Raw genomic sequence first — 13681 nt, forward strand, 5'->3', positions numbered from 1 at the left:
ATTTATTACTACAGTAGAATTTCTGTGGAAATATGAGAGGTGTAACCAACAGTAGGCTAAAAAGAAACTGCTGCCATCTTCATTAAGCTTTCAGGAAGCTTCTCACTTCTGTGTTACACCTCATACTTTCATTTGCCGAAGAACTCAAAGGCCTTTTACACCTGCCTACTGGTAGTGATTTGTAAATCTGTACTAAATTGTTCTCTACAAATAAGGCTTGAGATTGAGGCTTGAAAGCAGAACTCTCTACCTACATAAAAATAATTTCACTTGAACAAATACAGGCTGTGTACTAAATGCTTGGTTTGTAACCACATTTTGCATTTTTTCAGTTTTTGTAGACTAAAAATAGGTTCATTCATCTGTAAATAGCAAAATATTAATCTTGGGATTTTTAAGGGAAAAACAAAAAGGAAATCTTGAAATAACATTTAATTCTTAACCTGTTATAAGAATACTTCATGTTGGAGACAGCTTTGACCTCTGTTTACCCATCTCTATTGTTTCTGAATGACAGCTAATAGTCTCAAAAGCTCATGTTATCGACTATTACTTTTTATTTTTAGAAAAACCTATAAAACCTATACCATTAACCCATAAACGCCATTCAAGTGCTAAGATCAATCAGTCCTAATTCAGGTCACTAGTAGCCACTGAACAATCAAAACTAAAATCAATAATCTGTAATTACACTTCGATAAGAATTATAAGAGCGGAAGAGACAAATAAATCCTTCTGCAAAATGTTTTAATTTTCTTGTTTATGAGGAAAAAAACCATATCCACAACAGCCTTTGAAAGAAATATTTCACAATTTTGTAAAATTCAAGAATTCTTGAGAAAAGGAAAAAACATTGTATTTTAACTTACTAGCTTCCTCCTCAGGATCAGTTTTTATCCTCTACCAATAAGGTAGTTTACAACAACGTCATGCCTTTTTCTTCAAATTCCTGTTGTAACATCAACCTACCACGAACCCATACAGACCAGATTGTTAACTTCTCAGCTAGTAGGAAGGCAGCTATTTGCAGTTCAGCACCAAACGCAATCTCTCCTGAAACACAGTCCTGGCCACAGCCACAACACTCCAGAGAAACATCACCCTCTAGAGACTGGGGAGCCTTCAGATTAACAAATACTCTACTAAAGTACTAAGCAATTAAACTTATACGGCACTTCAGTACATTCCAGTAAAACACAAAAGTCCAGCAACTTTCAGCTACTTTTTGCTCTTATGTATTTAAAACTAACTGATCAAGTTTGATCAGAATTCCCAACTGCACAGAACAGATCCACATCATTTTTCTTCCCACCATCCCACCACCTGGCAAGCATCAACTACCACATACCCAGATCTAGCAGTAGCCCTTCATGACAGTGGAACGGTGGGTTGTTTTTTTTTTTCCCCCTTGATGCATCTCTGCAGAAAGTTTTCAACAGCAGTCAATATGTTAGAAGGTCAAAGGTGTAAAATCTGCACTAGAAGCAGGAAAGCAGAACAGAAGTCCATTACTGCCATTCCACAGCTGTGTAGAAATACCAAGGGTGTCTGCTAAATAAGGATTAGGTACCATGGAAACCCACAACCTCTGGAGGCAAACTTCTACCAAAAAGAATCCAGAGAGATTTATACTGAATGTTGTTGAAAAATATGTTGCAACAGAGAGCTATTCTGCCAAAGTGAGACTCCTCATGTAAAAATAAAGTGATCCATAGCAATTGAAAGTGTTTTAGCTATCACCTAAGTGAAGGGCATGTAAATAATTTTAGTCAGTTGGAACTTTCAAGTTTTTTTAAAAAGAAGCTTATAAGCACATCAGGAAGAAAAAAAAAAAACAAACAAACCCACAAACAAAACCCCCCAATAATTGTGATCAGGACTTTGTGAAGGAAAAAAATGAAATAAAAAAAAGTATATATATCTATATATAATGTGTGTGTGTAGATAGATAGATATATACACACAGATATCTCTCTCTCTCCCCATCCCAATGGCTACTTTACATATAACGTTTTACTTGCTCTTTCATTTTTCGTGGATTATAATCCAGATTTAAACAATTAATTACACATTTAACAGCATAACATATACATTTGCATTCATTCCCTATGGTTTCTAAGACATCTGCTCCTTCCCATCCCCCACATTAGCAGCGAAAGTGGAGCTATTAGTACAGGACAGTAACATACCATGTGTCAATATGAGAACTCTTTTAGAGAAGTAAATATTCTGAGACTAATGCTACTAGGAGTATAGTGTTATCCTTTAAAATACATCCATTTCTCTGCACTTTTTTTTTTCCGGTTTCTTCTCCACTAAAGAATTATTCAGAAATAACTCTGAATACTGGAATTTTGGTGTGATCCAAACAGATATATGCCTTGTATTTATTGTAAAATTATAAATTAAACAGAGTTTCCAAGCATTTTTCCTATTGCATGGTAATAGGAATTAATTGTGAAATTTGTTAACAAAAACCTTAAGTCTCTAATACTAATAAAGACTATGGCTGGAACCAACATTTTTCAAATCTTCAAGCACGAGTATAAAAATATTTCTAGAAAAAAAGTTGGTAAAAAGCTTACTCTAGAGCTTGTACACTATGAAGTATTGCAACTCTGAGTTACTCTGTAATTTAGAAGTTACTAAAAAGATTACCTTGTACCATGTAGCCTTCTGTTTGTCAAATGATAACTCAAGAACAGCTTGAGGAACTGGTTTAAATTCTATAAACAAAGTAAGGCTCTCCTCCTTGAAGACTTTCTAGGTAGAAGCAAGAGTGTATAATACAGACCCATTAATAAAACAGAAGCATGTTATCGAGACCAGCGGTCAGTCTAAGGAAGTGTTCCATCTCCAACACAATCATCAGGAGACACATGGACAGCACACAAGCCTTCGTCACTATTTGCCATCCATTTTCCTCAGACTCCCCCGACATTCACAGCTGTTGTAGTATGGCTGGTAACGTGTACATCTCTGCCTATTCCATTTGCATCCCTTATGGATCTGTGTGTGTGAATTTGTGTTCCTGACGACAATCTGCTAGTACTATCTGCCTCAGTCGTCTTGTGTATTAACAAACTGCGTATGTTCACTTCTCCTTGTCTTTTCTGTGATTCAAACTAAATTTCAGTGAGTGCTCTCCAGTTTTAGTATTGCACAGTTTGGTGAACAACAGCTCCGCAACCGCTTTGTCCACTGCCTTGGTGACTTTGTAAGTGCTGATCACTTCCAACTGCCACCACCCATTTCAGACGCCACTTTTAAGAAGGCTGCTTCCCTTCACCTTCTGTCAGTAGCTCCTCTAGGCTCCTCTTGTGAGACCCCAAAACTGCGTACAGTACCCAACACGTGGGCAGGTTTCATACAACAATGCTTCCTGTTCATTCTCACTATCTTCCCTGACGATGGACAATGTTTTATCAGGATTCGTTGGCAGCTGCCACTAACTAACAGCTTCAGCAAACCATCAGTGACAGCTCCAAGAATTGCAAGTCGAAAGGTCATGTCTTTACTTGCCAGCAGCTTTATAGAATCAGTACAGAAAGTAGATCCCAGTCACTCTAAAGTCGCACCGAACATACAAAACAGGTAAACTGTAAAAGTAGAGGGAACAGGAAAGCCTGTAAAATTAGGAAACGACAGGGCTGTCACCAAGAACAAACTCAATATTCAACAGTTCCAGCTTCCATTTTAGCCTATGTTCATCTGGGCTGAAAAATTCAACATTGATTGAAAGAGCTGAGTATTTCTCCAAATATATTATGCATGTTTCACTTAAAAGGCCAAGTACAGTAGGAAGGTTCATGCACAGTGCTTCCTAACGAAGACAATGCAGGAAGATGCTAAAAATGGCCAATTCATTATATAGGGGGAGGGATGAAGAAAAGGAGGTTTTTTTCCTGGAGAAGGATCATGGTAACTGAACTGCAGAAGGAGCATACAGTTTCACCTTAAGTCCCTGATTTGAGAGGTAGGGAAAAAATGACCCGAGTTTGTGTCTCTATATCACAGGTAAGTGTCCTCAAAAATTCTGCAGTAAAACTCTAAGAAAAACTTCAAATGTCTCAACTTTATTGACAACATTTATTGCTTGTGTATTTGAATAAAGCTAGTCAAGCAGGAACAGTTTCCTACTCTACAGTACCGGTTAGCCCCAAATGAAATCATTCATTAAATAATACATAAATCAGAGGATATTATTAATCAATAAGAGCAAACCCTCTTTATTCTTATTAGGGGGTCAATTGTGCCTGACTTTTTCAGCATTTCTCATTTTCTTAGTAACTGGAAAATGGAGTACTCAAGCTCCTTAATTTAAGATATCAGTAAATCAAATCAGTAGAGAGATAATACAGACAGAAATTTCAACAGCTGAAAAAACCCACACACATACATGACACCAGCTGAACATACTTCTTTGTGCACTGCACGCAGAAGTACAGGCTCTACTGAAAAGATTCTCATTTTGATTTGTGGTCTTCTTTCTCTTCCATCCACTATGGGACTCACAGCTTCAATAAAGTTTAGTAGCAAAGACAAACACAACTCACACAACAACAATGAACATTAAAGGCCCTTTCTTTAAAGAATGCATTTTTAATGTCTCAACAGACAGTATCGAGTTTTTTCAACCCTACTGTTAGAGCTAAAGAGTGTCAACTAAGCGTTTTAAAGCAAGCCTACAAAATACGTGGCCCAAAGGATAATGCTCTGGATCTCTCAGTTGCTAGACAGATGACGCATACATCTAGAGGCAGACACTTTCCAGCAGGTCAGGTTTTTTTGATTATAAGTCAGCTAAACAAAAACAACAAAAAAAGCAGCAGTCTAGGAAGCTCAGCTCTTCAGGGAGTAGAAGATGACCAAACTAGTGCTACCTGTAAACCATAGGGAGTACTTAAAAAAAAAGTAGCAGACATTGAGGTACATGAGAAAGGAACGCAGGCCACACCGCTCATCGTCAGCTGTGGCCCAGCACTGCAAGGCTTTAGCGGCCTGCTCGTTTGTTCGAATTATGCACTCTCATTCTAGAATCTGGAACAGGTTTTTAAGAGTGAACAGCTTGTGCAAGTCTTTTTCCTAATCATTTACTCTACGCATTTGATGCAAGTCAGTTTTATGACCCCAACTCTGGAGTTTCAATTAAGAGTCTTAATGCTCCAATACATTCCTTAAAAATACCTTAAGTACTGTTTCCCTTAAATTCCAAAATACAACAATTGATTCAAAATATCATGATCAAAATGGAAAACTCGCCTCAGTATCACCCAGGACTCTTATCCCAATTGTCTCATACTTTACCAAAGACATCACTCACTCCTCAAAGATGACAAGCGTTAACTACGTTAACCATTACCAAAGCAATACTTAAGCCTGAGCTTGTGCTACTTTACAAAAACAACCAAAAAACAACCAACCTTGTTTTCTGCAGTAAGGACATAACTGATACTGTAAGCATCCTTTTGTCAACAACTTTTCCTCAAGGTCACTCTACATAACCTTTTCAGATTGATCAGGGAAAAGCAAAAACACGTTCGATAATTCAAGCTACATATACAACTTTACCAAGGACGTGATTCTAGCTTCTCCTACAACAATAATCAGTCAACATTACTGTCAAAAGGTAAAACATTGTTCAAAGATAAAATGGACAAACTATGTTTGTGAATATATTAAGTTACCATAAAATAGTTGGAGACCAAAATTTGTCTTCATTTTTTTTACTGGAAAGCCACATTTTACGAGAAGGAAAATGACAAATCTCTGCCGAACGCCTTGAACAGTAACTCAAGGAAAATGGGATTACAAACAGAAATAAAGTAATATACAGGTTATTGACCAGCTTTTGTTGTGTCTACACCACTCAAAGTTTGGAGGCTCGTTTTCTAAATCATTCTGCCCATTCCAAACACAGTTGGAGGAGGCACAGCCAGGGATGGGGTTGGGGTGTGACTCAATATCTAATGTTTTGACTACAGAGTGATTGAGGAGTAAGTTAGACTATATCAGTTTTAGGCTAATCTTAGCCCACGATAATGGAAACAATGCTTAAGTGGAATAAACAGTTAAATGTTAAAATGTAAATATTTTCCACTTTCACTGTAAATCTCAAAGCTGTAAGGCACCCGCATCCTGACATGTGCTGTGAGCCCCGGCTGTGCAAGTCTGAAATGACTTCAGCACAAAACAGAAGTAGTCATCTTCATTAAAAACACAGCTGGCGAAGGGGGTGCCCATTTTACTAAAAATCAACTAGCTGTGACAGTACTTGTCCAGGAAGTGGGAGACCTAAGACTGAGGCAGCTCAAACCCACAGTCTTGGCTGTGCAATAGCTCAGTTTCAGTAGGAAGAGTTGGCAGTGCCTCTCCGACCTAATTGCCAATTTTTTCATTCTTTTTTTACTCATCATCTCTTAGGATTACTTTTCTTCTCCATTCGAAAATGGCTTGCCTAATGTGGGTGTACTGGTATACGTCCGTTTGTTCATTCCCCTTTCCAAAGTAGCTGACGCACCTGAAGTCTAGAAGGAGGTTCGAGGCTATGAAGCTCAACACAACATTCAAATCTATGACTGTAAACTGAGCACTGAGGTCTCACAAAGCTAGGTGTGATGACATTACCAGTTGCCACATCTTCCTTGTTTCGTCAACATCGTCACTGGGAAGAAAGTTTCAAAATAAGCCTAGAATTAGCCGTTTGTCAAAAGTACCTCATTTTCCCCATCTAGAAGACTGCTACTAACATTTTATATTAATGTAGCGCTTGATTTCTGAGATTATCCTGATGTGGTACCTACCACATTTTTCAGATACGAACAAGAGAGAGCACTTAGAGTTTCTCTTTTTTAAAGTAGCATGAAAAGAACATCTAGCTTGGCCACATCACAGCTGACTTCTGCTAAGAACCCTACTATTTGAAGGCATTTTATCCCCGTTACTGAACTTCCACCTTTTTTAATAGAAGACGTACTAGATGTGGTATGTACGCATGCCACAGCCTGAAGCTGTCCTTTTACGTTACGTGACTTAGTGTCACTACGCAGATCAGGTACATCTTTCCTTTGGTTTTGTACGTCTTTCAAGAACCCAAAAATCCACAGTTTCACAAGATATGTTCAGCCATGCCAACAGCTTGCTGCCACCAGAAAGGACCAGAGTTGTTCCTACCCTCTCCTCCTGCACGACCCTCGTGCACACTCAACCAAGACCTTTGGAGAAAAACCCGAGTGGAACAACCCAGGTACACCTTGATGGTTTTTACTACTCATTTTATTTTGTTCAGCGCAGTAAAACTGGTGCCCTATATAATTAAACCAATTTGTGCACAGGGCTGATAAAAACCACCTTATGTCCCTCTGTGCCCACGCCAAAAAGAAAGGAAACTGCCCACATGCCACAAGCTGTGCCCACATAAAGCACCAGAAAGCTATTGTAACCACTGTTACTCCTGTTGTACCAGTGAGCCAGCGTTTCTTCCTGTGAATCAGTTGCAGGGCTGGGTGTTGTATCTGTGGCCCTCCGAAAGAGAGATCCAAAAACCAGACAGTGATGGCAACACACGAAGTTAGACCACCCTGCTTTAAATTTACAAAGGGGAACAGATTTGGGAGGAACGCAAAGAGGTATGAGTTTATTTCCTTGTTCATATGAAACATGAAAGTTCTTAAAAACTTAACTAAAAAGTGGAAAAAGAAGTAAAATTTATTACTGTTTAAGCATTAACTGCATCACTACTGTATCTGCAAACATACCTCAACATCTATAATTTTTCTTCTTCATTTGTGGCTGTATTCTTCATAAAAAAATAGGGGAAAGTGTTTATAAAAATATCAAAGCTATTCTTTGAAGAAAAAACCCACTATGTTTAATAGACAAATTTGTCACACGTAAAAATGTTACAGAAATAAATTTTAAATTTAAAATGTTTATTATTAAATTAAAAAAACAAACAATTAAGATGCAAGGACAGCACATTGTCTGAAAGTGTCATTTACCTCATTTCAGAAGATCCTCATTTGCCCTTCTAAACTGTTAAAGGTCTATGCTAGGTGTTTCACGTGCAAAAAGCCAGCGCACTGAAAAATTTTATCTTCAACGATTAAGAGGTTCATATCACTAAAAATATCAGTGCAACTATCACAAGCAAGTAACAGTAATGCTTCTCACTTAATGCATCTTTACTCACTATTTTTCAGTACTATAAATATAGTCCCCTAAATGCAGTAGTTTATCTTCCAGTTACGGCTTCACCACCAGATCTGTGGAAAGCAACAGAACTTCCCTAACGTAAGCTAGCTCTATCTGTTCAGTAACACCAATTACATAAGAGTTCTCCAAAGACAATAAATACTATAGAAAATATGCTAGATATAAGCTAGGGGTCTTATATCAAAGGCATAGAATAAACAATATTTGGGTTTTTATTTGCCAATCACTATTAGGCTCAGTCCTGTGAAAAGAAAGTAAGGAGGAAGAGATTTTTCTTTGTGCACATTTCCTGTGTAGGTTGACTTTCATGTGTTTGAGACCTACAAAGACAACTTGACTTTGATTAAGGTTTTTAACCAGATAACATTGTGAGAGTGAAGAGTCAATGACAATGGAGTTAAGAGATACAGAAAATTAAGCCTTATCTGAGACAGTTGTAAAACTATTCACAACACGTAGCATTATGTAGGCAAATGGACTGGGACAGAGTGTTTACAACAGCAATTTTCATCTCTTAACCCTGTTTCTAAAAAGCACACACAACTACATTCGTACAAGATTCACACACCTTTTAAAAATCACAATTTCTTTATCCCTGTATAGTGCTGTACAATAGCAGGCTGCCATCTCAGAGTCTTGCATCACTTACAAACCCCACCAAACCCAGGTGCTACAGTGGCACGGCAAGTTCAGTGACAGCTAAACTGGCATCCACATGGACTGCTGCCTTTGGCTCCATCTGTCCTGGTTTGCTACCTGCCCATTTTACCACTTACCTATCTAAGCTCCGACCACCCCGTAAGTCAAAGATTGATGACGACCTGACCCCAGATCGATAACCCAAAGCTTCAATCAAGAAAGACTGGGGGGAGCGGTGAGTTGGTTGTAATTCTCAAGCAATTCAGCATGTAAGCCCTGCAGCCTTCAACGGGAATTCTGTGCCTAAATCACTGCACATGAGGTCTCCCCTCATGACTCGGTTATCTGGAAAAAATCACATTTCACAGAAAAAAAAGGGAATCCTGAGCTTTAATACTTAGTTACTCACCCAGTTTTACGCACTGCAGAAAACGGCTGCATTTCTTTTTTTTTGTTTCAGTATAGATTCACAAAGCATCATTCAAATAATTTTTTCTGCAAACAAGCTGGACTAGGAGCAGACATTTCAGACAAGACAGTAATGCACAAATTAAGGTCAGATGACAAAGAGCTAGAAGGTAAAAAGAATCAGGAGAACGATCACTGAAGAATTTTTATTATCATTTTCTTAAAGTTGATGCCTCAGTCCCCTTATCCAACAACAAGCAGAACAGGGAAAGAAAAAGAAAAAAATACAGCAATAAGGAAATGACACAACTGACCTGACTATACCTGTAATGAATGTGAAATTTAAGACACATTTACCAACAGGATTGCAGCGTGCAAGTGACTAAGGAGGGAAAAAAAAAAAAAAAAAAGGAAGTAAAGCAAGACAACAAAGGTTGGCTAATTTACTTCTGATGTCATATTCCTGCAGGGAACCATGACAAATTCTTACCCATCAATTAGTTGTCTTTTTGCCCTATGAAGAGAGGACAAAAAAGGAGGGGCAGAAAGCAATACAAATCGCACATGCCCGCGGCAGATAGTTACGTAATGCTGATGTACCGCCTGCTCTTTGCTCACAACGCTTACTTTGCTGCAGTTCCAAGTACCAGCTTTTTAACAGTTGCCTGGTTTGAACATTTTTAAACTGCTTTTTAAATAAAACACAGACGCGCAAGAAAGAATAAGACGCAGAACGAAGCTTTAGTGCTATTTCTGACAGCGATAAAAAAACAAGAGAAGCTGAGGGTTAGCTTTACGATCAGACATCTTCTGTTTCATAATAAGTCATAAAACTGGCTTCTTGTGCTAAAGCTCAAAACTAAATTGCCTGGCATTCTTAAAGTCTTTTAGTTTAACTTATTTGAAGAAACCACAAATAAAAAGAGGCAGCAGTGACATAGCTCCTTCAACTTCACTGAAGTGGTACTGTCACTGCCAGGAACGGAAACACAAGTCAGTAATTCCTTCGATAATAACGTACACCTGTAATTCTTTCTATTTAGAAGAGAACTTGCCCTGAAGAGAGCAAAACAGATCAGTTAGACGTAAAGGCAGAATGGGTACAATTGAAAAAAAAGCGTTTGCTATTATTCACGGGGGGGGAGGGGGGGGGGGAAGACATGCAGTGAGCATAGCAGAACTAGTCAGATTTCATAAGCCTAGCACTAGGTAGCGGGACGTTCACAAAACTAATGCGATATTAGCCACGTTAAGTTGTATTTTTCTTCTATATTTTGTCGTTAAAAATTAGGACACAACCATAAAATGTGCAATAATCTATTGCTCACTACCTATCACAGCCATTATGTAAGCAGATACATCATAACACTTAAGATCACATGCTTGAATAATCAGGTGCTAATTAAGTATATCTGCAATTGCCTTGTTCCTTCCATTCTCTGACCCAACACAGTAAGTAAATAACATTACAAAAATCTCAATGTCTAGCAGTCAGATATAACAGAAAGAAGATAAAACAAAAGCTCTTTCCTATGGTACAGTAATCAGTAAGGTCACATTTTAATCTCTGGAGTACATCAGAGATTAAGATAGCCCTTTCATTGTGACTTACAACAAATTAAATGGAACTTAATGTGCTGTAATTGCGATGGCTTCAGAGAACACTTCCGTAACAAAATTCAGTGGCACTAATTGACCACAAAGTTTAATATACATGGGGAACTGACTAAGCCAACTCCTGTTGTCAAATATTAAGATTAGCCCTTTTGGAAGGCCGCACCAAAGAGCATTTACATAAGTTGGGCACCAGCACCATCGCGGGAAGTTCCTAGTCAAATGCAACATAAAAATATTACAGAGGCAAATTATTTCTTCATTCCATCTTACCGTGGTTTTTTCTACTCTTTTGAGTAATGAAATTAAAGTTTCCCTTATATTTGTCTGAAGTTTAATAGCATATACTTTTAAGGCCTTTTAAAACATACTCAGGTTACTTCGGGCCTCAGGGAGGATAGCGTTTGCAGGCTCTTAAGAAAACGCTCTGCCAGCATTTTCGTTCTCCGTTGCAAAGGAGGAGGAATGACTTTAGCACTGATTCTAAGCTATGGCAGCATGGCGCAGGAAAAGAAGCGTGCTGGAAAACACAGGCCCGTGAAGCACCCGGCAACCCGCTAGCATCCTAAAGGCATACGCCACTCCTGAGAAGTCGTAGGGTGCTAGGTGTGTTCATCAGCTATATGTCAATCCCAGCATACAATCGTCCAAGAGCATACAGAAAACTTCCCACACTGCAAGACTATCAAAATAAGTATTCCAAACCTATTACAAGGGTTTTCGTATTCCTTTTTTTTAGATCATAACCTAGGAACAATCTGAATATAAGCATCAGCATTTAGTTCTACATATGCACAGAAGTAAATGGGATGACTTCTGTGGACGTTGTTTTCATTGCTTAAGCTGTAAAACACAAACAGTAAGACAATTCAAGATTTAGCTAGAAGACTGTAGTAGAAATTTTAATTACAGACAGTAGCAAAGATTTCAGACTTCTGTAGCGCAACCTTACATACATAGCAAAGCCACGAAGTACAAGGAACTGAAGGATAAAATTGAAAGTTTTGAGGAGACTGACTGCACCTAAGTAATGTTTGCAACCAACAATCAGAAAAGCTTATATATTTCGAGTATAATTGACATTAAGCCCGTGACTGCAAGAGTAACATAACTGACGTTAAACTAATGACTGCGAGAAACAAGCAGTACAATCAATCTGGGCGGGATGAAAGTCTTTGCATCCTAAACGATTATATTTCTGTAGCGAAGTTCAGGAAGGAGAGAACGGACATCTCACTCGGACTCAATGAACTGAAAAGCGCTGAAGACTGCGCTTTCGTAAGCGAGGGTGCCCATGTGCGGGCGGGCGTGTGTCTCCGTGCGTGTGCATACGCACACACACGCAGAGGCTTACTGAAGGTCAGCCCGTCTTCTGCGTTTTACAGCCCCCTGCACCTAATCTTCAGTAAGCCAGCGCACGCGTCTGTGTGCGCGTACACACACGCACCCTGGCTTAAAGACGACAACCCACACACACGCATTACACTCTATCCCTGTGCCAGACAGCTACGAACTATTAAAAATAAGGTGGGTTTAGAGCAGAAACGCCGCTTCACTCCCGGACGCGTACTAACCAGAGATAACTGACCCTACCTCTTCCCTAACTCCGCAGCGAGGCAGGCGTGACCCGCTGTCCTGCTTCGACTAGGCTCTGCGGAGAGGCCCGCCACCCCCTCACCGGCGGGGGACGCACTCGGGAAAACCCACCGCCCCCGCCGAGCGCCGCCGCCCCCAGACCGGACCCAACCGCCGAGGGGGAGCCGGAGGGAGGGGAAGGGGGACGGGCAAAGGCGGTTTCCCGTGCAGGCCGGCAGCGCGGCCGAGGCCGGCCAGCCGCCCCCCCAGCGGCCGGGCGCCAGAACGGCCGGGGGGAGCAGCTCCCGACGGGGGCCGCGCCGCCCGGGCAAGGCCCGGCTGTCAGAGCCCCGCCGCCGCCGGGGCAGGGGAGGGGACGGGGCCGCGCTCGGGCCCGTACCGGCGCTGGAGAAACGCCAGGGGGTCCCTGCCAGACCCCCGCGCGTGGGAGCCGAGAACCGGGGGATGGGGGGAAGGGCGCCCCGGCCGCCCCCTCCCCCGCCCCGCCGCGCCGCCCCGACGAGGCGGGGGGAGGCGAGCGGGGCCGAGCCGGAACCGCCGCACTCACCACTCGGTAGCGGCTGGCGGGCTGGTGGTGATCCATCCTGGCCGCCCGCGGACACGCACGGGCGCGGCCGCAGCTCCTCCGACCGGCCCCGCGTCCCTCGGCCTTTCCCCCGCCCGCTCGACCGGCGCCGCCGCCCCGGCCCTCCCCCGCTGCGGCCGCCCCCCGCCCACCCCGGCGGCGGAGCCGGCCCAGGCCCCGCCCTCCCCGCGCACCGCCCCCGCCAGGGGAGGTGCCGGCAGAGCCACGCCGCGCGGACGGCGGCGGGGCGGGGCGCTGGGGAGTCACCGCCCCCTCCCCATGACGCACCGCGACGCGCATGCCCCCGCAGCCCGACACCCCGAGGCTGCTGGGCGCGCATGCGCCTGGCTGCTGCCGCGCCCGCCCCGGCCGTCGGGGGCGGGCTGCGGCCGCGGGAGCTTTGTTCTCCCCGGGCCCGTGGGTGGGCGGCCTCGCTGGCTGCTGCACGTAGGAAGGGCCGCGCCGCCTTCCTCCTCCGCCCGTCGCTCCTCTCCCCGTGCTTCCCCCGGGGCGGCTGAGCCCGCGGCCTGGCTTGCGGCCTCCCGCCTGTGGGCTTCGCCACCTCTGCCGCTGCTGAAGGCGCTGAGGGTTGCTGCCTCCCGTCGATCCACTAGGCCGAGGGCTGAGGCCCTAGCCCTGCTGCAG

The 13681-nt window shown here is 42.4% G+C and overlaps 1 protein-coding gene across 2 annotated transcripts in view; it reads right to left on the bottom strand.

The window, feature by feature from the left end:
• NDFIP2 (Nedd4 family interacting protein 2) overlaps window positions 1–13138 on the bottom strand; it is a 52657-nt gene extending 39519 nt beyond the window's left edge. For both annotated transcript variants that reach the window (XM_076362317.1, XM_076362308.1), the window contains exon 1: window positions 13019–13138. In XM_076362317.1, the coding sequence (XP_076218432.1) occupies window positions 13019–13054 (36 nt within the window). In that variant the 5' untranslated portion in view covers window positions 13055–13138. The remainder of the gene's footprint in view (window positions 1–13018) is intronic.
• Between the last annotated feature and the right edge of the window lie 543 nt (window positions 13139–13681).

Source organism: Aptenodytes patagonicus, chromosome 1 (genome assembly GCF_965638725.1).
Source record: "Aptenodytes patagonicus chromosome 1, bAptPat1.pri.cur, whole genome shotgun sequence".
Classification (NCBI taxonomy): domain Eukaryota; kingdom Metazoa; phylum Chordata; class Aves; order Sphenisciformes; family Spheniscidae; genus Aptenodytes; species Aptenodytes patagonicus.